A 26,670-nucleotide genomic window follows, 5' to 3' on the forward strand; every position below is an offset into this window, starting at 1 on the left:
CTATGCAAACAGTTTCTAAAAAAGTATCACTTAAAGGCATTGAAATTATAGTTTGATCCAAATTTTGGGGGGATATGTGACATGTTTACCCCCCTTTTTGCAATATTTTATAGTAAATAAATGCAGAATGTTGCCATGGATACACATAAAAGGAATTATTTTTCACCCTTTTAACTTTGAAAAATCAAATCTATGGAAGATACTGATTACATACATATGCACATGTACAACACAAACAGTAAGGTTAATGTATTAGAAATCCAGAAATAGGAGATGATAAAACATTTTGTTGCTCATTTTTAATTTTCTTTTCTAACTGTGGAGTGCTACCTTATGGCACATCAGAAAGCACAGAAATGCACTTTTTAAGATAAATTTCACCACAAGTCTGAAGTCTTTTATGTTCTTGTTTTAGTTCTGAAGTTAAAAACTCTGCTAGGATTGCAATTCATGATTATTTTATTGTTTACTGTCCTTAGCAACCAAATATACACATTTTGACACTTAGACATGTTGCAGTCTTAAATTTGTACTCCATTAGCTTCGCTCTTGTTATCAAATATTGCGCTTTATCTGATATCCCCAGAATGTATCGCTTGAAATTTTTGAATGCGAATAAGTCAAATAAACATTTTTATCAAGATTTTATATTATAATTTGGCATTAATTAAATTTATTGATGCCAGTACTGTTAGAAATTTATACCCTGCTTGAGAGGTACTAAAACAAGGTTAGGTATGCTATTTACAGCAAAATTGACATACAGGTGCATTCAAATACCTAAAAATTGTATATTTTTTTCTCTTTTAATGTAGTTTTATGATTTTAAACAGAAAAAAGGGGAAAAGTTTTTGAATTTTACCCCAAAAATGAGACAGACTTGAAGTTGTTCACTATGATCCAGCATTAATTTTTAAATCACTTTTTGTCGCGTTTCAACATCAACTGCTAACCTTCATAAAATCTTTATTACTGAACCAATTTTAAAAACTTAGGTACCATTTTAGTCGTAACAGCTAGTAGAACATAGAAAATATACTACAAATTGAGGCAGGAGGGAAAAATTTCACCTTAAGGTAGCACTCCACAGTTAGGTGTGTAGTTTCGCATTTTGGCCCCTGTGGATTTTTAGAATATGAGAGCTAAAGTGAAATAAAAATCATTTTTGGATAGCTGAGTGCTAAAATAGCCTTCGTATTGGGTTTATATGAACATCAAGATTATGTAATGCATGTAATATAGGCTGTTTTCTGTATGACAGTCCGTATTTGCATGCCCATACCATACATTGGTCCGGCAATTATTGTAATGTTTTTTTCCAACTTTTTATGGCACGAACTTTGTGATTGGATTTTACGAAAAAATGAGGCGAAGGACACCCATTTTTTATTTGATCATTAGGAAGATCTATGCAAACAGTTTCTAAAAAGGTATCACTTAAAGGCATTGAAATTCTAGTTTGATCCAAATTTTGGGGGGATATGTGACATGTTTACCCCCCTTTTTGCAATATTTTATTGTAAATAAATGCAGAATGTTGCCATGGATACACATAAAAGGAATTATTGTTCACCCTTTTAACTTTGAAAAATCAAATCTATGGAAGATACTGATTACATACATATGCACATGTACAACACAAACAGTAAGGTTAATGTATTAGAAATCCAGAAATAGGAGATGATAAAACATTTTGTTGCTCATTTTTAATTTTCTATTCTAACTGTGGAGTGCTACCCTAGATCTAACATGAAAACCAACTCCGGATCATTTTTAAAGTGCTACCTTATGGCACATCAGAAAGCACAGAAATGCACTTTTTAAGATAAATTTCACCACAAGTCTGAAGTCTTTAATGTTCTTGTTTTAGTTCTGAAGTTAAAAACTCTGCTAGGATTGCAATTCATGATTATTTTATTGTTTACTGTCCTTAGCAACCAAATATACACATTTTGACACTTAGACATGTTGCAGTCTTAAATTTGTACTCCATTAGCTTCGCTCTTGTTATCAAATATTGCGCTTTATCTGATATCCCCAGAATGTATCGCTTGAAATTTTTGAATGCGAATAAGTCAAATAAACATTTTTATCAAGATTTTATATTATAATTTGGCATTAATTAAATTTATTGATGCCAGTACTGTTAGAAATTTATACCCTGCTTGAGAGCTACTAAAACAAGGTTAGGTATGCTATTTACAGCAAAATTGACATACAGGTGCATTCAAATACCTAAAAATTGTATATTTTTTTCTCTTTTAATGTAGTTTTATGATTTTAAACAGAAAAAAGGGAAAAGTTTTTGAATTTTACCCCAAAAATGAGACAGACTTGAAGTTTTCACTATGATCCAGCATTAATTTTTTAATCACTTTTTGTCGCGTTTCAATATCAACTGCTAACCTTCATAAAATCTTTATTACTGAACCAATTTTAAAAACTAAGGTACCATTTTAGTCGTAACAGCTAGTAGAACATAGAAAATATACTACAAATTGAGGCAGGAGGGGAAAATTTCACCTTAAGGTAGCACTCCACAGTTAGGTGTGTAGTTTCGCATTTTGGCCCCTGTGGATTTTTAGAATATAAGAGCTAGTGTGAAATAAAAATCATTTTTGGATAGCTGAGTGCTAAAATAGCCTTCGTATTGGGTTTATATAAACATCAAGATTATGTAATGCATGTAATATAGGCTGTTTTCTGTATGACAGTCCGTATTTGCATGCCCATACCATACATTGGTCCGGCAATTATTGTAATGTTTTTTTCCAACTTTTTATGGCACGAACTTTGTGATTGGATTTTACGAAAAAATGAGGCGAAGGACACCCATTTTTTATAGGAGAAATAGGAGATGATAAAACATTTTGTTGCTCATTTTTAATTTTCTATTCTAACTGTGGAGTGCTACCCTAGATCTAACATGAAAACCAACTCCGGATCATTTTCCGGATTATAGACGATTACGTTCACCGATTACCATGAAATCGCCCGCCGAGAATAAATATATCGTACAAGGAATTTTTTACTTTATTTCTGAAACTAATATAACACACGTGCTATAGTTGTCTCAGCGGTCTTGTATGATTAATTTATGGAGGTTTTCAACCACTATAAATATCCGTCTACTGATATGGAATAATTTATAGGCAGCCTAATTTATAAACGGACGTTATATATGCCCCCTTATATACGTTTATAGTGTATTTACTGGAACTATTATACTAACTGTTATTGTAATAGTCCTAGGTTTTTACCACAGACGTATTTTTACGTAGCAAGTTAAACAAACGGACAAAAAAACGGGATTTTTAGGGCTGCATTTGTCATAAAAACAATTAACCTACAAACCGACTCGCTGTGAGAAAAACGTCACGAACTTTAAATCTGGTCGGGTAAAAAATCGTTAGTATACTGTGACTGTCCCTGTGAGAACTGGTCGTATTCTTATATACTCCACTTTGTAATAATGGCAACTTTTAACAATGTCATCATATTTTCCCTACAGGAGCCTCAACGATAATTGATTCCTGTCAATCAAGTAAGCAGTTAACCCGATATCTTAATTTCTCACCAATCTAACCTGGTGCAGTCGACACGCTTTGGTACTTCGATGTCAGTTATCTATTTCGTAAGCGATGTCAAGTTCCAACGCTCAAGCAGCAGATTGTTTAGTTAATGCAATACACAAATCATTTAAAAAAACGCCATTGGCTGTTACAGCAGAAGGTCACCAACAGGTCTTCAATGCAGCGAGACATTCCCGCACCCGGAGGCGTCCTTCAACTAGCCCCTAAACAAATATATACTAGTTCAGTGATAATGAACGCCATACTAATTACCTTTTTAAAACGGAATTGACCTTTACTTAGTAGATCAATGATTTTATCTTTCATCTACATCTACGGCACTGGAAAAAGGTACTTTGTTGGAATTTTTAAACTTGTCAGTGAATAACGGGCGATCTGAATCTGATGAAAACTGGTTTTTCACCCAAACTTTAACTGATATTTGTTGAATTTATTGAAAACAGAACATTGCTGTTGAAAGCAGTGCCGAAATTTTCTTTAAAAAAGAAATACGACATTGGAATGAAATCACTGAAACTTGGCTTAATCTTTTTTTTCACATTCCCGTAAATTTTCCAATAAAAAACTATCATTTCATGTTCAGGGGGAGGGTTGGGATGTAATCAGTTACAAAAAAAGTCGAGAAAAACAGGCAGGACGATTTTTTTTATAAAAAGGTCAGGATAAGAAAATGGCAGGACTGATGACTGAAAAGAGCGAATATATAAGAACGCATGCAGGAAAGAGATATTACAACACGTGAAATAAAGTACAGGACAACATGTTTCATCCTAGCCTCCCGTATAAATCAAATGGTAACTCCCGAAGTCGGGACGTATGGCAAACAACATTGCACATTTACTCTGGCTGCAGCAAAAGTGTGAGACACAAATAGAAACCATTTACTTTTTTAAATATAAAAAAACCATGCAGACATCAGTATTTAATTTTTATAAACACTCGACAACGAATATTCCATATTTTCTTTTTTCCTCTTGTCTGTAATCGTCCGAACACATTCTTCACGCTAAGCTTTTCTTTTGTTGGACAGCATCTGTTTTGAACTCGAAAGAGCATCAACATAATGGGGGTCTATAGTGGCTCTCAGGCCATATATACTGTGCAGTTTTCAATGGGTAATTATCAATTAGATCAGATCCGAATTTTCATGATAAATACGATAATCTGAGGACTAGTATGTTCTTCGTGATAACTAAGAAATAAATGAATGAAGATGAATGGAGTTAGTAATACCTTAGCTATACCTAAAACGGATCACTTCTTATGCAACACGACGGGTGTCGCATGTGGAGCAGGATCTGCTTACCCTTCCGGAGCACCTGAGATCACCCCTAGTTTTTGGTGGGGTTCGTGTTGTTTATTCTTTAGTTTTCTATGTTGTGTCATGTGTACTATTGTTTTTCTGTTTGTCTTTTTCATTTTTAGCCATGGCGTTGTCAGTTTGTTTTAGATTTACGAGTTTGACTTTCCCTTTGGTATCTTTCGTCCCTCTTTTCTTAGAATTTCGAATAAATCAATGGGGTCCTATTTCACGGAGAAACATATTTCTTAAATGCAATGAAACAGTGTTGAAGGCCTTACATTGACCTATAATGGTTTACTCTTATAAATTGTTATTTGGATGAAGAGTTGTCTCATTGACACTCACACCACATCTTCCTATATCTATAATTGCTGAGAACGAAATTTCTCTTTGTCTAATTTACAAAATGACATCCCTTTTGTTCAGTTATCGTTGATATTTTTGCACATTGCAAATTTCGTTATACACGGCAATACAGAAAAGATAATTCTTACAGTTTTGTCTCTCCTTGAAGAAACCAAAAATCGAAACATATGTACATGTATATGCTGTTTCCAGCATCAGAGGGTGGCTTTGAACATCAAATTACAAGTTAATTTGTGACTGAAACTTGCTTAGTTAACATGTATTAGTTTGATAAGGCCTGAGTTAAAGGGGAACCACTGGTGTTAGTCAATGTTATTTGGTATGCATTTAAACTAGCATTTGTGCATCTCATTTCCATGAAAATTATTTGATCCTGCACCAACTGCCATGGCCTATTGACTTTAAAACGTTTGCTAAGTCTTCATGTATTAGTTTGTGATTAGGTCACTTTATGTGGAACCCCTAGTTGAACTAGCATAGTACATACATCCTCATTTCCATCGAGATTAATTGACCCTACCCCCTCAGTCATGGTCTGAAGATTTTGAAACTTTTGCTTAGTTTACAACTGTATTAGTTTGTGATAAGGTTAATTAATGCATTGGGAACATATTGTGATATGTAAATGATATTTGGTATGCAGTTTAACTGGTATTGCTACATCTCATTTCCATGGAGATAATCTGACCCTGCTCAATCTGTCATTGTCTATTGATAATTGGTATGCATATGGCAAATTTTCATTTTCATGGAGATTGTTCAGCCCATAATACCTTCAGTCATGGTTCATTGACTTTGAATATTTTCCATTACTTACATGTAAAACTTTAACTATTTTGATTTCAACATTTACATTTTAGTGTCAGCATAACAAAAAAAAATTGGTCATCTCTGTGTAAACAATTTATTAAACATAGTTCTGACACACTTAGAAAAATTAAGACATTTTTCAGAAATTCTGAATTTGTCTGAATCATACTCTTACTGAAACATACAGATTTTTAATTCGTCTTACATTCTTGGATATATTTCTGACAATTTCAGAACAATTCAGACACTTTCAGAAGTTCTTAATTTGTCTTAATAACATTCTTAATGATTCAGAAATATTCAGCAAAAATTCAGAATTGTCAGTACATTGTATCAATTCAGAATAGAAATATCAGGATTCAGAAAAATTCAGACATCATTTATCATGTAAGAAAATTTCATAAATAATTCAGACATTTTCAGACACATTCAGACAATATTCAGATTTTTTTTTTCATGAGGGTTTGTTCTTTATAGTCAATTTTTAACAATTTTCATAAAATTTGTAAATTTTTACTAACATTTTCCGCTGAAACTAATGGGCCAAGTTCATTATAGATAGAGATAATTTTAAGCAGCAAGAATGTTCAGTAAAGTAAGATGTACAAACACATCACCGTCACCAAAACACAATTTTGTCATGAATCCATCTGCTTCCTTTAATATTCACATAGACCAAGGTGAGCGACACAGGCTCTTTAGAGCCTCTAGTTTTATCTACATTCATTGTAAAATTCATATTTTATTCATGATAGCTAGAAGACATCTTTGATTGCCATGTGCATGCTCAAACCCAGTTCAAATTTTAAATGTTTGAGGTTCTTTTGGGTATTGTGACAGTGTGATCATTTTGAGATTTGTCCCTAATAATAACTGTTGGTTACCTAAATCTTGAATATTTGATATATCTTATAATTAAAGAAATACTGTTTGTTTTTTATCTTTATGTCAAAGATCTAGTTAAGTTAAAATACAGAAAAAAGTATAAAAACATGTGCTTCCCTCATTTTGCCTCAAACTTTGTGTACATTTATAATAATACTTCCTGTCCATTTGCACTAACGATAGATAAAACAGATGGCACATAACATTTATATCACCAGGTCATATTTCTAATTGCTCAACTTTGGCTCAACTATAAACAAAATCAAAGTCTGAACGCTCAACTTTTGCTCAACGACAAAAATTTCAAAGTCCAAATGCTCAACTTTTGCTCAACTACAAAAATTTCAAAGTCTGAATGCTCAACTTTTGCTCAACTATATGAAAACCAAAGATCAATTGCTCAACTTTTCCTCAACTTAATGGCCAGCTTCAGTTGAGCCACATCTATCCTACATACAGTGCTTGGCCAGGTTTGAGTTGAGCTAAGATGCTCAACACCTAGCCCTCAACTATTTTGCTTAAAACAGCTAGCCCTCAACTGTCTGCCACATGGCCATCAACTGGCCCTCAACTTATTTTTCTGTAGGGGAGCGGGGGTTAAAAGTGTTTATCAGGTCAAGATTTATCTGCCCTGAAATTTTCAGATGAATCGGACAACCCGTTGTTGGATTGCTGCCCCTGAATTGGTAATTTTACAGAAATTTTGCTGTTTTTGGTTATTATCTTGAATATTATTATAGATAGAGATAAACTGTAAACAGCAATAATGTTCAGCAAAGTAAGATTTACAAATAAGTCAACATGACCAGATTGGTCAGTTGACCCCTTTAGGAGTTATTGCCCTTTATAGTCAATTTTTAACCATTTTTCGTACATCTTAGAAATCTTTTACAAAAATCTTCTCCTCTGATACTACTGAGCCAAGTTCATTATAGATAGAGATAATTGTAAGCAGCAAGAATGTTCAGTAAAGTAAGATGTACAAACACATCAACACCACCAAAAAACTATTTTGTCATGAATTTATCTGGGTCCTTTGTTTAATATTCACATAGACCAAGAAGTCCTAGTGTTGTTTAAAGACTTGCATAGTAAAGGTATTCTACATGTTAATGACATTGTAAGGGAGAATGATACCTTCCTAAATTTTCATCAGTTTCTTTTCATATGAATGTATACATCATGATATATAATAACTGGTTTGTTGTCAATTTGAAATAGATCATTCATCCAAACTTGACTGGAAAGAAAATATTCTCAGTTGTGTAAATTCATTTCTTTTGCAATTACAATTTGCCAAGCACCCATTTCATCATTCCAAAGTTTATTCTTTTATACTCTTGCTGTAGTTGCTTTATATAGCTGTTACTACAACTAAAACATCTATCTTTATCAACATATGACAGAAATACAATTTTAAAAATCCTTCTGATCCATGTACATTTCAAAGCATTAATAGAAGCATTTAAATTAATCATGTTAAGGCCTCCATCACATGTATCTTTTTGTAGTACATATTTGTTCAATCTATGGACTCCGATGAGTTCCAAATATAATTGTACATGATTTCATTTATCGACAATAATAGTGTATCGACTTGACATATCAACTATATACGGATGAGGTATAGAAAGCTCTGCCGAGCTCTTTCCCCGCTTCGGGTCGAATCCTTGTATCGTTGATATGTCGAGTCAATACACTAGTATTGTCTTTATACTGCAATCTAGAAAAAAACATCTTCAATTGTTGTTTATTGTGTTATTGTTGTTTATTTGATTTATGTACAGTTTCATGTAAGACCCCTATGCCATACAAGGGTCTATGAGTGATACAAATAGTTGCACCCTTGTCAGGTATTGATGACCAGTCCTAGATTCCGGCCCTATTACAGAGGAGTTCTGATTCATTTAATATGTCATTGTTACCCAGCTTACAGATTATAGTTTTATTGTCTTTTAAAGAGAAGTGTTCGGCATGAACACAGAAGTGTTCGGCATGAACACAAGTCCCCCCAAAATACTTTAGAAATGAACAGTTCTCTTCAGAAGCATTTTGAGCAGCCATTCTTGTGATGATGTCATGTCAAAATAGAAGAAATAACTCCATGCAATTGTTTCATTTCAGAAAAGTCCATTGACTTCAATTGCAATATGTAACCATAAATTCAATTTACATGAAATTTGGAACGACTCAAACTTATTTCTTTTAAAATAATTATTGTTGGAATAACATATTTCACTTGTTAATATTTATTTTCTTTGTTTGCTGTGAATTTATGAATCGTTATGTTTTATGCTTATTGTTGATATTTTAACCTATACTCACCATCGATAGGTTTCAACAGGTAACCGATGTAAATTTCATCATGTACTTTGTGTTATATATTTCTCCGCCAGATATAAGGCGTTTTTAAAGGGGTATTTTGCCCAATATTTAGGTACAGCTCCATGTAAGCATCATGCAGTTTTGCTTTGGGAGAGAGTGATTTATGGATATAAAAAAATTGCATTAGTTGAATAAAATTCCAAAATATGTATTTATACCCAGATGTCTAACTTTTTAAAGGGTCATACGCATTGATAGAAAATTTTACTAAGTGTAGTGCAATGCCTTAAAAATAAGGCTAAAGCTGCAATTTTCACTTTCAAATTATTCACTTCTTGGACCACATTCGTTTTCCACTAACCTATGGTGTGTCAAATATTCAATCACAATCCAAATTCAAAGCTATTTTAACCTTAAATGTTGTGCCCATACTTGCCCCAACTGTTCAGGGTTCGTCATCTGCCGTTGTATCAAACTGCTCCCAGCGGTGTATTTTATTATAATAATTGCATGAATGATGTGCATGTCTGTCTTCAGGGATTCAACTGACTTTGACCTATTTTTTTTTAATTCAACGATCAAATGGTTCATTCATGATATTTGGTGTTTTTGGTTGTACTGTGTAACCCAAATTGTTTGGGTGCATATCCTACTATTTTCCCCACATTTTCTCTAGCATGCCTGATGAAGTTATTATACATTTTGATAAAATTTCATTCATCAATATCATGGTTTTTTTGCATTATTAATGTTGATCACGAGTTGTATTTTGTTTTCAAGGTTCTGATGTGGATTGCAAGAACCTCACAAATTTCTTTAAAGAAGAACTAAAGTATCAGGTGGAATGTACAACAAGAGATATGACAAAGTTGGAGTTACAGGATTATTTCCAAGAAATTGTCAGAACATACTTAACAGAGAAAGCAAAGGATTATCATTCTTTTATCTGTGTAATTATGAGTCATGGAAATAAGGTATTGAATTTGAAAACCAAACACTTATCTGCATAGCTATCAGTGTACTGTTTTTTTTCGATACAGAAATGGTCCATGGTAATGTTAAATTACATGTGTACAATAATACATTGCATGCGCCGATGTAGGTCCAAATCCACAAGCTCACAGGCTTTTTTATTTGTTCATTTTGTTATATACTACATTGAATAACACAATTTTTTATACGTCTATTTTGGTCAATTGCCAAAAATGACCAGCTGATCACCTAATGAATGGCAAAAGGAAATGTCGTTATATTGTCTCATGATGCTGGATTTGCCAATCAAATAAAAAAAACTCCCAGTGCAGTGTGATACGTGAAATATGTTCCATACAAATACTAGATAACGGTCCACACCGTAACAGTATTTTTTTTGTTTACAGTTTACCGTAAGTATCAGAATAAGCTTGGATAGTGTAAATAATAGTTCATACAATGAGATATTTGGGTTTGCGCTATTTGTGGTTTTTTTAAAATGTTTTTCTTATATATTTATAGATACATATTCCAATTTAAAAAAATTATTTCAGAATGGAATTTGTACAACAGATGAATTCATTACTGTCGAAGAGATACAAAAGCCATTCAAAAACAAAGATGGAGGCAAATTTAATGGTAAGTTTGAACCTCTTTTTACATGGTAACTGAAAATGGTAATTTGGCATTATTTCTTGTACAGCAATGTTTCACCTGTACTGAAATTGATTTTCGAAATCATATCACAGTTGATGCAAATATGTGATATGATGCCTACTTTTGAAAAAAAGTATTTAGCCATCTGCAGCCCATGAGATACTGAATGTTTTCCATCCTATGTTTACTCAATTATGTCTGGTGTTGTGATGTTTCAATTGATTGATATGCATACTTCATATCATTGGCGGAAATTTCTGTGTCCTAACCAATAATTAGCTACCATCATGTTTATTCGTCTTAATTTCTGTTCTGCAGTTATAAATGTTTTATAGATGTTCTAGACACACAATGAGACAGGATATTTGTGTTTTGTACATTTACTTGCATAGTTGACTTTGACAACTGTTTTTGCCTTTAAGGCTATTTTTCAACCTTCCTTATTGTTAATTTTAAACAAGGTCAAACATTTTTACAATAACATCTTATTATACCTGCTGTTGAAAATGGTATTCATGAGCGATATTCGGATGTGGTAAAGATGACATTCACGTTGATCAAACTAGCAAAGCACATCTGACATCAAACTGCAGTTTAGGCTGCCAACAAAATATCATAAAAACATAAGTAAAATACCACATAAGTGAATATTTAAGTAGAAGTGCAAGTGGATATTGTATCAACTATTATTCAATTATTTACATTGGGTCAATGTAATGCATAAACAATAACAAGCATTGACAGAGTTTTTTTTCAAAAAAACAAATAACTTCATATTAAACAGCTAATTATGGTTTAACCGACGTCCTTTCAAACAACCTTTTATGTACACCTTTAATTCTAATTATTTTGTCAACGTTACCTCCTTAGATACAAAGTATGTTCATTACAATAACTGACAATAGTGACATTTTGTATTGAGATATTGAATCGTGAATGGTTACATGACTGAGAAGTACAGCTTGTTGGAATAGTATGACTAATGACAAGTTTCACTGAAGTATTGTAAGATGAATGGTTACATATATGAGAAGTAAAACTGGTTGGAATAGTATAACTACTGACAACTTGTATTGATGTATTGTATCATGAATGGTTTCAGGTGGTAAAGTATTATTAACTTTTATACATTTAATTTCAGGTAAACCAAAAGTATTTCTCATTCAATCCTGTCGTGGAAATGAAGAGCAGGAAAAAGTTGTAGTATCTGAATGTTCTGAAAGCTATAATATATTTCCTGGAAACAGGAAAAGAAAAAGATCTGTTGAAACCTCTGTTAACCAATCAGGAATTCTAGATCAGCCATCTACCTCATCAGAAGTTTTCTCTATTGATGCCCATAGTTATACTTCAGAAAATGTTCCAATAGATGCTGACATTATCGTGGGATATGCAACAACACCAGGTAAACTATACTTTATCTTTTGCTTATGTTTATGTTGACTTTTATCTGTTCTACGTTATATGTAATGATGTTATGCTGTCTTTATTGATGGATAAGAATATAAAACTTTTTTTCAACATTAAGAGACCAGATGAGAAATTCAAGGTGCATTAGTAAACGGGAACACATGATGACAAAAATTGATACAAATCAGTCTGCGCTAAAGCTGAAAAAAGATTGATGCCTTTTAACAAGTCAAAATTCGTATTTGTTGAACCATGTGAACAGGCCAGGCACATAAGAATAGGTTTACATCAGTTGATATTTCAACGGTTCTTGACTGTAAGGATTATATTCTAAATGAGATCCATTATAATAGTTATTACAAATAGAACGAAAAGGGAAATGTTTTTTTTTGTTCATCTTATACACAATATAAAAAATGTGGTATGATTGTGAATGAGATTAAATGACAAATACATTAACAGACACGACCTTCAACAATGAGCTGAGCATTGTCAGCTATAAAAGGCCCCGAAATGAAAAATGTAAAAGAATTCAAGCGAGAAAACTAACTGCCTAACTCATGTTCAAAAAAGTGAACAAAAACAAATATGGAACACAACAACAAACGACAAAATAATGGCTAAATAAAAATAGAAATACATTTAACAAAAACATGTGGACCTGACCGGGTACGTGCACATCCCAACAACAAAAGACACTTCGTACAGACCTGAGAGTACTCGCAGTTACTGGCAGCTAGTTAAAAATCAATTAGAACTAATATAAAGAAATAATGCACCTACGACGTAATTATCAATCAGTACACATCCAATATCCAATGGATTTAAAATGAAGACGTCATACACAGTCAGAGAAGAAACATGACCTTGTGCAATGCCAAGATACATAAATTTACAGATATAGTGTAGATCCACAAACATTAATATGTATATAACAATAACAATATTTAGTTTGCCTTTAAATTACTGATAAAAAAATCAATATTAATACCATTAAAAACAATATTCAAAAGGTGTAATGACAGTCTTAAATTTGGTAATCCTTCAGAACAAGTTTATTTAAATGATCGACAAGTTAACAAGGATTGTATCTAAATTTCCGGGCATGGTAAACAACATCTCCGTAAAAATGAGAATGTGCTATCCTGTTCGACATAAGTTTTCAACCAAATCTTTACATCTATGGATAAATAAAGGAAAAGTTTGAAGTAATTTGTTGTAACAGAATACTTGACTTGTTGATTAATGTCCCTTGATAACGATGTTTGCAAGCGTGGGCATCATCTGTATCCCATGGAAATATTCCCCACTTATCAAACCCCCGCTTTCTGTCCATCAGTCCGTCCGTCTAATGAATATTTTCGTCGCATTTCTCTCAGGAATTGCTTTGCCATGATTCCTGAAATTTGGTTCAGGGTTTATATAAGTCAGCTATACCGTGTGATTCGTTTTCTAATTCATCACTCGATATTTTCCTGTTTATCGAACACTTAATTCATCACTCGACAACTTCCCGTTTACCGAACACTTGTATCATTTTACACATGATGGCCAAGTTGAAAATGTTCGTTGCATTTTTTTCAAGAACTACAATGCCAAGGTTTCTGAAATTTGATTTCAGGGTTTATATAAGTCAGCTATACCGTATTATGCGTTTTCTGATTCATCACTTGACAACTTCCTGCTTACCGAACACTTGTATCATTTCACACATGATGGCCAAGTTGAAAATGTTTGTGGCATTTTTCTCAGGAACAACAATACAAGGATTTCTAAAATTTAATTTCAGAAATTATGTATGTCAATTTTACGGTGTGATATGTTTTCAGATTCATCACTCGACATCTACCTGTTTACCGAACACTTACATATTTTAACACTACTAATATTATCCACTTGCGGTGCGGGTATCACCAGTGAGCAGCTACTGCTCTTAGTTACACTTGTTTTAATATCCCTGACTGTTGAGAGCCAGCCAATGTATGTGTACAAATATATGTAACCTGCCCTTTTATGTTTCGTCATAGATAGTCTAATTTTATTTTCTCATTCACTTGCCTTAAAAGTATACCTCATTTTACATAACTCATCTTTACCATGTTTATCCCCCACCTTTGACTCAAATATTACCTATCCATGTGTTTATATAGTGATCTTCTCACTTTTAACTTCAAAACTACCATCTATTTATATAGTGATCTGCTCAATTTTAACGTCAAGGCTACCATTTGTTGATACAGAGTGATCTACCCACTTTTAAACTTCAAGGCCACCATCTGTATATATGTTGATAGTGTGGTTTGCCCACTTTAAATTTCAAGGCTACTATCTGTTCATATTTTGATTGAGTGATCTGTCCACTTTTCATTTCAAGGCTATTACCTGGTTACCTGTTCAATACTGATCTGTCCAATTTTAACATCAAGGTCATCTTTTATATAAGCTTTGGATTTCAAATATTTTGGCCACGAGCATCACTGAAGAGACATGTATTGTCGAAATGTGCATCTGGTGCAAGAAAATTGGTACCGTTAATTTTATTACTACCACTTAGTCGATGCCTCTGCTGGTGGACTATTAGTTCCCGAGGGTATCACCACCCCAGTAGCCAGTACTTAGGTACTGCATGAAAATACGGATTTTTTGTGTTATTAAAATTTACTGTTACAAAATGATAGAAATTATTATAAATTAAGGAATGTATCTCCCTCATGCAAAACTCTGATTCCTTTCACGGATTTGGCTATACTTTTTGGACCTTTTGGATTATAGCTCTTCATCTTTTATATAAGCTTTGGATTTCAAATATTTTGGCCACGAGCATCACTGAAGAGACATGTATTGTCGAAATGCACATCTGGTGCAAGACAATTGGTACCGTTAATTTTATTACTACCACTGGGTTGATGCCTCTGCTGGTGGACTATTAGTCCCCGAGGGTATCACCACCCCAGAAGCCAGTACTTCGGTACTGGCATGAAAATACGGATTTTTTGTGTTATTAAAATTTACTGTTACAAAATGATAGAAATTATTATAAATTAAGGAATGTATCTCCCTCATGCAAAGCTCTGATTCCTTTCACGGATTTGGCTATACTGTTTTGGACCTTTTGGATTATAGCTCTTCATCTTTTATATAAGCTTTGGATTTCAAATATTTTGGCCACGAGCATCACTGAATAGACATGTATTGTCGAAATGCGCATCTGGTGCAAGAAAATTGGTACTGTCTTTTCATCTGTTGAAAAAGTGGTTTGCTCCTTTTTAACTTCTATGCTTCTATCTGTTGATATTGTGATTTGTCTTTTCTTAAATTTCAAGGCTACTGCGTGTTCGACTGTTGAAAGAGTGATCTGCCCACTTATATTTTCAAGGCTACTATCTCTTGATGGAGTGGTTTTCCCACTATTAACATCAAGGCTAGCATGTCTTGATAGAGTGGTCTGTCCACTTTTAACTTCAAGGCTACTATATGTTGATAGAGTGGTATGTCCACATTAAACTTCTATGCCCCATCTGTAGATAGAGTGATTTGCTCACTTTTATTTGTATGGTACCATCTATTGATAGAGTGATCTGCACACTTTTAACTTCTATGTCACCATCTATTCATATGTTGATAGAGTGATCTGCACACTTTTAACTTCTATGTCACCATCTATTCATCTATTGATAGAGTGATCTGCACACTTTTAACTTCTATGTCACCATCTATTCATCTGTTGATAGAGTGATCTGCACACTTTTAACTTCTATGTCACCATCTATTCATCTGTTGATAGAGTGGTCTGCTCACTTTTAACTTCAAGTCTACTATCTGTTGAATGAGTGATCTGCTCACCTTTAACGTCTACGTTATAAGGACTTATGGTGTTTAATTTTAACATTCTAAGATGCTCAAGCAGAGATAACAATGTGTCTGATTATTTGATAACAAGTTGCTTGAAAAAAAGGATGCACATGCTCATTGTTTAAGGCATTTTAGGTACATGTTAATTTATATGTCATATACATTGTACCAAGCGACAAGAAGCGACAACAAGAATTATTTTAGCGACAACAAGCGACAAGAAACTATTTTGCGACAAGAAAACATTTTTTTTTAATTAAAATTAATTATTGCAATAAATATTAAAAGAATATGCAAAAGAAAATAATTTTAGCGACAAGAAAGTTAAAATTGATAGAAAAAAATGAAACATTATTTACATAATATTTTATCATCTATTATGAATAACAGCTAGTATTACGTTTAATTATTGTATTATGAGATTACTTTTCCTTGTGTTTTAGAGCATATTATTTATCTTATAATTTGTTTTTTAAAACTCTTTTCGTGCAATATATATTAAGCTCTCAAAATGAATTATTTGTGCATCATTGTCCTGAAAATATTGACACAAATTGTGAAATACAAAGAACTGAAATCAAACAGGAGGAAAAGAAAATTGAAATGTGAATGTTTTCATCTTTTTATTTGTTTATTGCCTCATTAAACGATATTTATCATGTTTAACAGATGGTGGGCTGACAATCCCCAAAAGAAGTGCATGTGCACGTAAACCTTGCCAACGGAAACGTATTAAAAATGCTAAAACTACAACTTCAAAAAGGGCAAAAATACAGTGAACCGTAGTGGTAAAAATCTACGGCTTATCAAAATGGGACCACCATGTACAATATGTATAAATGTTATGTTAAATAGGAATGTACATATTACTATATAATGACTAAAAATAATTTTAAAAAAAATGTATATATATATATGAACCCCAAGGTAAAACCACAAATTTCTTTATATCTAATAAAAAAAATGTTTTCTTGTCGCTAAATAGTCTTCTTGTCGCTTGTTGTCGCTAAAATAATTCTTGTTGTCGCTTCTTGTCGCTTGTTGACGCTTGTTGTCGCTTCTTGATGCTTGTTGTCGCTAATTAGTGAGACCCCCAGTTAGCTTGTTATTAACTGTTTTAACTACTGCACAGTATGAACATAAATGGAATTTCCATTGACAAATTGACATTTGATTTTATCATATTTTGCAATATTGCAGGTAATACTTTTAAAAATAAAGGAAAATCTTTTCAAAAGTGCAGTATTTTAATATTTATATATGGCTTTGTTATTTTTCAAAATCTGTGTTTATTAGTTCATGCTCTAGGATAATGTCAAAACATTCCTTAGCTACCGTTATAACTATATTAGGGCCAAATTCTTATATGCAACGAGATATAATACCCACATTAGAAATATTTGTGTTGCGAAATATGTTTTGAATTTTGGAGGAGCATTAAAAAGTGTGATTAAATACATAAACACAAAATGTCTTGAGAATTAAATAATGTGATTTACAGATTTACAATACTGTTTCGGTAGATATTGCTGACTAAATGACAAGATTGTATCATGCAATATTTATTTTTATAAAGCAACACATGTTTACTTCTATAGTATTTATTTATTGCAGTCTATTGGGTCAGTATGAATGATCTTTTTGTACTATAATGGCAAATTACAATTCCATCATCTTTAAAAATATTGGAACAACTGTATCATTGTATAGTTAATTAGAAAAGTTACAGTTCTTCTTTTTAATTTTAGGCTATGTAGCAATTCGGGATATATGTAAAGGGACATATTTCATAAGAGCATTCTTGTCTGTTGCCAAGAAAAAATACAAGGATGAACATATTGAGATGATATTAAGAAAAGTGAGAAATGAATTAGCCACAAATGCAGAATATGAATATGTACCACAATCTGGAAGCTTGGCACAAAAATGTCAGATGGGAATGTTAGAGACTACATCTACGAAGACATTTTTCTTGTAATAACAGTTCAATAAAACTTATTGGGTGGACAATTGTTATCAAACCATTTATGACCAGTATCATAAATTAAGAATATATTTTCCAAGTTCAAGGATTTATGCAACTGATTTAAAGTCCTCATTTTTTTATGAATAGATAAAACCTTTTTGTTTATTCATCAAACATTGAAAATAGCTTGTCAAATTTATTCATAAGGTCCAGTTTTATTTTCTTTCCTTTCGCCATTAGTGGTGTTATTATGAAAAAACAAACTCTTGTGAGCATTAGTTCATTTATTTGTTTTGTTTTGCATTAAATGTTCTTTTGTTAGTCCGTCTGTCTGTTCGTCCATCTGTCCTGCGTAAGGTTAAAGCTTTTAATCAAGGTAGTTATTGATGAAGTTGAAGTCCAATCAACTTGAAACTTAGTACACATGTTCCCTATTGTATGATCTTTCTAATTTTAATATAAGAATAAGAGTTTTGACCCTAATTTCACCGTCCACTGAACATGGAAATGATAGCGCGAGTGGGGGATCCGTGTACTATGGACACATTCTTGTTTTGAAATCTTTTTTATATACAGTATTTTCATCATTAAAGAATTAAAGAATTAATCATTATTGTTGATACATGTTTTTGGTTTGTATTGAATTTTTCATTAACATGAGACGTTCAGATCATAGCACACTCATTTTTATCATTGTACAGATAATAGACTACTTTCGAGTTATGTCCTTCACTTCAAACGTTCTTCAATTATGCTTGCCTTTATAATGTCATTTACCAGATAGAGGAAACCGCCTGTTTCCCTGCACTATCAAGTTCTCCAAGCATCTTTGGGATTGTCTTTATGCAGGATAAACTAAAAATAATGTTTGTTCCAAAGGTTTTTAATCACAATTCCATAATGACAGCAGTGCTGATAACCAATTATAAGAATTTAATTTGCCGAAAATTTGTGCAATATATATAAGATCATATTTGTTCAATCGCATGGGAAGGAAGTAACGATACGAATGATGTCAATCAAAACCTAATTTTTTACGGAAATGCATGAACTCGAAAATGGTCGATTGACAGATTTTAGGACTATCATTGTATAGAAAATTGTCAGAATATAGAACTGTCATTTTACATATAACTGAGATGTTAAAGCACTATCATTGAACAGATAACTGACAGATTTTATCACTGTGATTGTACAGATAACTGACAGATTTTATCACTGTGATTGTACATATAACTGACAGATTTTATCACTGTGATTGTACATATAACTGACATATTTTATCACTATGATTGTACATATAACTGACAGATTTTATCACTGTGATTGTACATATAACTGACATATTTTATCACTATGATTGTACAGATAACTGACAGATTTTATCACTGTGATTGTACATATAACTGACATATTTTATCACTATGATTGTACAGATAACTGACAGATTTTATCACTATGATTGTACATATAACTGACATATTTTATCACTATGATTGTACAGATAACTGACAGATTTTATCACTGTGATTGTACATATAACTGACATATTTTATCACTATGATTGTACAGATAACTGACAGATTTTATCACTGTGATTGTACATATAACTGACATATTTTATCACTATGATTGTACAGATAACTGACAGATTTTATCACTATGATTGTACAGATAACTGACATATTTTATCACTATGATTGTACATATAACTGACATATTTTATCACTATGATTGTACATATAACTGACATATTTTATCACTATCATTATACAGATAACTGACATATTTTATCACTGTGATTGTACAGATAACTTACAGATTTTATCACTATGATTGTACAGATAACTGACATATTTTATCACTATGATTGTACATATAACTGACATATTTTATCACTATGATTGTACATATAACTGACATATTTTATCACTATCATTATACAGATAACTGACATATTTTATCACTGTGATTGTACAGATAACTTACAGATTTTATCACTGTGATTGTACAGATAACTGACATATTTTATCACTATGATTGTACAGATAACTGACAGATTTTATCACTGTGATTGTACAGATAACTTACAGATTTTATCACTATGATTGTACATATAACTGACATATTTTATCACTATCATTATACAGATAACTGACATATTTTATCACTGTGATTGTACAGATAACTGACAGAATTTATCACTGTGATTGTACAGATAACTTACAGATTTTATCACTATGATTGTACAGATAACTGACATATTTTATCACTGTGATTGTACAGATAACTGACAGAATTTATCACTGTGATTGTACAGATAACTTACAGATTTTATCACTGTGATTGTACAGATAACTGACAGAATTTATCACTGTGATTGTACAGATAACTGACAGAATTTATCACTGTGATTGTACAGATAACTGACAGAATTTATCACTGTGATTGTACAGATAACTTACAGATTTTATCACTATGATTGTACAGATAACTGACAGATTTTATCACTATGATTGTACAGATAACTGACAGATTTTATCACTATCATTGTACAGATAACTGACAGATTTTATCACTATCATTGTACAGATAACTGACAGATTTTATCACTATGATTGTACAGATAACTGACATATTTTATCACTATCATTGTACAGATAACTGACAGATTTTATCACTATGATTGTACAGATAACTGACATATTTTATCACTATCATTGTACAGATAACTGACAGATTTTATCACTGTGATTGTACAGATAACTGACATATTTTATCACTGTGATTGTACAGATAACTGACATATTTTATCACTATGATTGTACAGATAACTGACATATTTTATCACTATGATTGTACATATAACTGACATATTTTATCACTATCATTGTTTAGATAACTGACATATTTTATCACTATGATTGTACACATAACTGACAGAATTTAGCATTTTGTTTTATTGTACATATAATAACTGACAGATTTTATCCCTATCATTGTACATATTATTGACATATTTTAGCACTGACATTATTGAGACAATCAATATTTTAAAATCATTCAGGCTTCTGTTTTCAATTTATATATCTTTAAAATATATTTTGTAATGTTATTTTACTTTATATATGTATAATGACTTATGTGATTGGTTTAACTATCATGTGTTATCATTTGTGAAATTTCATTAGCAGTCTCTCTTGAGAAATAAATGTATAGAAAAATAATATTCTTATTTTATGTAGATACGCAATCAGTAATACATTGGTTGTTATACTTCTGTTCATACAACTAAACCACATTCAGAATATTTAAAAATTCCTGATTGTATTTTCCTGACGATCCAATGTGATTTTTTTTTACTTTTCTTACATGTAATTATCAAAATTGGGATAAATTCAGAACATGTTAAAACAAAATCTATGACAATAATGAACCCGGAAGAAAATGAGAAGCAACAGTGGTCTGTTATGAAAACAAATGTAGGAACCTTTGTTCTCATGGAACTTAACCAACAGCTCAAGATGTTACTTGCTACATGTGGGCTTGATGTACTTAACAGGATTATGCAGCATCTGAACATAATGCTGTCGAAATTTACCCTGCTTGTAAAAACTAATTGACAGGTAGTTTGGTAAAGACCTTTACATTTAAATCGTCTACTGGGTCTAATCATCCAGCACATTTGTTAATTATACCCCTTTTTTCATGTCAGACCTTTGAAACTATCACCTCCTTCTGGAATATATCAAGTGAACCATAAAACATATTTTCAAACTACATGTAGTTCATCCTTCTAGACAATGTCAAGTGAATCTTGCTGCAACTCTGTAATATCTGTCATCCCTCTGAACAATATCCAGTGAACCCTGTAGTACCTTTGTAAACTCAGTCATCCCTCTGAACAATGTCATGTGAACCCTGTAGTACCTCTGTAAACTATGTCATCCCTCTGAACAATGTCCAGTGAACCCTGTAGTACCTCTGTAAACTCTGTCATCCCTCTGAAAAATATCCAGTGAACCCTGTAGTACCTGTGTAAACTCTGTCATCCCTCTGAAAAATATCCAGTGAACCATGTAGTACCTCTGTAAACTCTGTTATCCCTCTGAAAAATATCCAGTGAATCCTGTAGTACCTGTGTAAACTCTGTCATCCCTCTGAACAATGTCAAGTGAACCCTGTAGTACCTTTGTAAACTCTGTCATCCCTCTGAACAATATCCAGTGAACCCTGTAGTACCTTTGTAAACTCTGTCATCCCTCTGAACAATATCCAGTGAACCCTGTAGTACCTCTGTAAACTCTGTCTTCCCTTTGAACAATATCCAGTGAACCCTGTAGTACCTTTGTAAACTCTGTCATTCCTCTGAACAATATCCAATGAACCCTGTAGCACCTCTGTAAACTCTGTCATCCCTCTGAACAATATCCAGTGAACCCTGTAGTACCTCTGTTAACTCTGTCATCCCTCTGAACAATGTCCATTGAACCCTGTAGTACCTCTGTAAACTCTGTCTTCCCTCTGAACAATATCCAGTGAACCCTGTAGTACCTTTGCCTTCCTTCTGAACGATGTTCTGAGAACCCTGTAGGTTGAATTTCTGTAAAAATTGACAATGCAATTTCCCATAGGAACTCCTTTTACGGCTAAAACTGTACCACTTTTACTATGAAGTTTTGAAAAAAATCTTATCCTAGAATAGAAAGTCCATAATTTTTATGCACTACAATTTTTTTCAAAGGTCAAAATATAGGGATGTGCGGCATATTTTCAACGTTTATATGCCCTGAACTTTTGAGAGTTTAAACTAACACTAATTTTTTTAACTAACCCTTCCTCAAATGAAGGCTTATCACAGATTTCAATGTAAACAATATGCACATCCAAAAGAGGCGTTGTTTGAGAAACAGCTGTATTTACAAAGTGCAACCTGTAGCACCTTTGCAAACTCTGTGTTCCTTCTGAACGATATCCAATGAACTCTGTAGTACCTTTGGAAACACTGCCTTCCTTCTAAACGATGTCCAGTGAACCCTGTAGTACTAGTACCTTGCAAACTCTGCCATTCTTCTGAACGGTGTTCTGAGAACCCTGTAGTACCTTGCAAACTCTGTCATCCTACTGAACGGTGTCCTGTGAACCCCGTATCACCTTTGCAAACTCGATATCCAATTAACCCTGTAGCACCTTTGCATATCATGCCTTCTATCTGAACGATGTTCAATGAACCCTGCAGCACCTTTACAAAATCGGGTTTCCTTCTGAACGATGTTCAAGTAACACTCTACCACCTTGCAAATTAAGCCTTCCTTCTGGACGACGTCCGGTGGACCCTCTAGCACCTTTGCAAACTCTGCCTTCCTTGTGAACGATGTCCCGAACACTTTCCAGCATATCTACTGTAATTACAAATTTTGTCGCTTCTTTCTACGTACCAGAGCCTATCAAAAGTTAAGAGCTGCCATAATAGTCATGGTGACACAAGAAGGTACACGTTACCAGGTATCGATGCATGATTTTCAGTGACACATTAAATCAAACTGTCAAGTTATTACCGTGACATTATCGAAATGAATACTGAGAGAAACATTCTTATCCAACATACTTTTATAGTGCATTACAGAAATCAATATAAAAATAAGGAGATCAAGTATGATTGCCAATGATACATTGCTCCAGTGGTATGATTGCCAATGATACAATGCTCCAGTGACCAAAGTAGGAGACCAAGTATGATTGCCATTGATACAATGCTCCAGTGATATGGCGATCAAGTATGAATGCCAATGATACAATGCTCCAGTGATATGGAGATCAAGTATGATTGCCAATGATACAATGCTCCAGTGATATAGAGATCAAGTATGATTGCCAATGATACAATGCGCCAGTGATATGGAGATCAAGTATGATTGACAATGATACAATGCGCCAATGATATGGAGATCAAGTATGATTGCCAATGATACAATGCTCCAGTGATATGGAGATCAAGAATGATTGACAATGATACAATGCTCCAGTGATAAGGAGATCAAGTATGATTGCCAATGATACAATGCTCCAGTGATAGGGAGATCAAGAATGATTGACAATGATACAATGCTCCAGTGATAAGGAGATCAAGTATGATTGACAATGATACAATGCTCCAATGATATGGAGATCAAGTATGATTGACAATGATACAGTGCTCCAGTGATAAGGAGATCAAGTATGATTGACAATGATACAATGCTCCAATGATATGGAGATCAAGAATGATTGACAATGATACAATGCTCCAGTGATAAGGAGATCAAGTATGATTGCCAATCATACAATTCTCCAGTGACCAAAGTACGAAGATGTTTACTCTTAGTTGGAAAGCAAGTCCTTAGAAACGTCTGTTGTCGTCAAGCTCTATCAGCAACAATAGCAGGGGGAATTAATTAGGTGGCGCTACAATCGTCCGTGACGTCAAAAAGTCCGCCAAATCAATCGGCTAAAAAATTTACGTTTAAACTATTTTTTTCAACTTGTCATGCTTTTATTATAATTGATTTTCAAAATTTGTAGGTTTTGCGACCAATATAGTTTCAATACAGTTTAAACATATTTTATTTGCAAAAGTAGCAAAAGGGATTGGACACAAGTTATAACAACATTAGAGACGTCCTCTCCCAATATAAATATAAACACAAAGTACATTAGATAATGGCGAAAAAGAAAAAATACAACATAGTAGTAATGCATGTAATACATACTTCAAAAAAAAATTAGAAATAAAAAGAAAAAAGAAAAAAAAAATACAATATAATACGGAATAGTAATGAAACAACTAGACTGGAGTGAAAGGTTGTAAAGTAGAATTTTAGAATGTTAATTGATTGTTTTAAATCTTTGTGTTATTCTGATATAAGATTGTACGGACTCAAAAATGTCTTTGTTTTGCTGAAAAGAAAGGTCACCGTCACCAGCTAATAGAAGCTCAATGGATATAGCATAACTTTCTAATTTTGTAAATAGTATTTCTCTTGCTTCGTTGTGAAGAGCGCACTCTAAAAAATAGTGTATACTATCCTCAACAGGGTAGCCACAGCTGCATGCGGGACTTGGTTTAATATTAACACGATGTAAATCTGGATTTAAAGAACTGCACATATGTCTCAAACGTGTATGAATGATATTAAGTTTTCTATCCCGACAACTAAAATAGGAAGGTGGCTGTATCAATTTGGACTTCATCTTTCGTTTAAAAATATTTATGTTTTTGGACGTACGTATGTCGGGGGGAAGGCTATTCCATTCAATAGTAGTGGATGGGGAAAAGGATTTTCTAGTTATGTCTAGTCTATAACCGGGTACTACATAGTTATTACTGTTTCGCAAATCGTAGTAAGATACTTGACCAACAAGCGGGGGCATTAAATCACAGAGATAATCAGGGGCAGTCCCATTATGTAAAGAATAGAACATATTGAGCTTTCTGGATTTTCTTCTGTCCACAAGCAGTTGCCAGCCAGTTTCAAAATATATAGCTTCCCGACTAGCAAACACGGGCAACCCAGTTACTAACCGCCCTGCTTCTAACTGAACATGTTCTAAATTGTCGGCTTCTTGTTGAGTACAACCATCCCATAACTCACATGCATATTCCATAACAGGTCTTATAAAAGTTAAATATATACGAGCAAGATAATTTCTATTCAATACATATTTCAATTTTTTAAGAACATTTAATCTTGTGCTTGCACACTTTAAAATATTTTCTATATGTGTATGGAATTTACCATTGGAATCAAAAGTAATCCCTAAGTGTTTATGACAGGAGACAAATTCTACTAGTTGGTTTTGAAATTCTATTTCAATATCATCTGGGGAAGTATGGCAGGAGAATATCATAGCCTTTGTCTTATTAGGGTTAAAGTTAATAAGCCAATCTTTAGACCATACCGAAATTTGTTCTAAATCGCTGTTTAAGACATCCTCTATAGTGTAAGGGTTATTGCTGGAATAAGAAAGAGATGTATCATCAGCAAACAATCGAGTTAGACTTGTCAAATTATCAGCTATGTCATTAACATAAATAAGAAATAGTAGGGGACCTAATACAGAGCCTTGCGGAACTCCTGCATTAGTATTATCAAAAGGCGAATAGGCATTTGAAACAAAAACGCTTTGTTTTCTATTTGAAATATAACTTTCAAACCATTTATAAAGATTTCCATCAATACCATACGCTTTTAGTTTTATTAAGAGGCCACTATGCCATACCCTATCAAAAGCTTTCGAGATATCACATAATATAAGAGATGTTATACAGCGATCATCAAGTGACATGCATATCCTATAGTAAATTTCTATTAGCTGGTGAACGGTAGAATGACCTGGAATAAAACCTGATTGAAATTTGTATAATAAATTGTTTGCTATTAAGTGATTAAATACATTTTTAAACACAATTCTTTCAAAAACTTTACCCACTGCTGATAATAATGAGATTGGTCTATAATTGGAAACCAGTGATTTGTCTCCGGTTTTGAATA

General features: G+C 32.9%; 1 protein-coding gene across 1 annotated transcript in view; it reads left to right on the forward strand.

Moving 5' to 3' along the window:
- LOC134700567 (uncharacterized) overlaps positions 1–21,327 on the forward strand; it is a 122,733-nt gene extending 101,406 nt beyond the window's left edge. Inside the window, exons 12-15 of the mRNA XM_063561945.1 lie at positions 10,063–10,256; positions 10,809–10,893; positions 12,053–12,316; positions 17,922–21,327. Coding sequence (XP_063418015.1) covers positions 10,063–10,256; positions 10,809–10,893; positions 12,053–12,316; positions 17,922–18,151 — 773 coding nt within the window. The 3' untranslated portion in view covers positions 18,152–21,327. The remainder of the gene's footprint in view (positions 1–10,062; positions 10,257–10,808; positions 10,894–12,052; positions 12,317–17,921) is intronic.
- The last annotated feature ends 5,343 nt before the right edge of the window (positions 21,328–26,670 follow it).

Source organism: Mytilus trossulus, unplaced genomic scaffold (genome assembly GCF_036588685.1).
Source record: "Mytilus trossulus isolate FHL-02 unplaced genomic scaffold, PNRI_Mtr1.1.1.hap1 h1tg000158l__unscaffolded, whole genome shotgun sequence".
Taxonomy (NCBI): Eukaryota; Metazoa; Mollusca; class Bivalvia; order Mytilida; family Mytilidae; genus Mytilus; species Mytilus trossulus.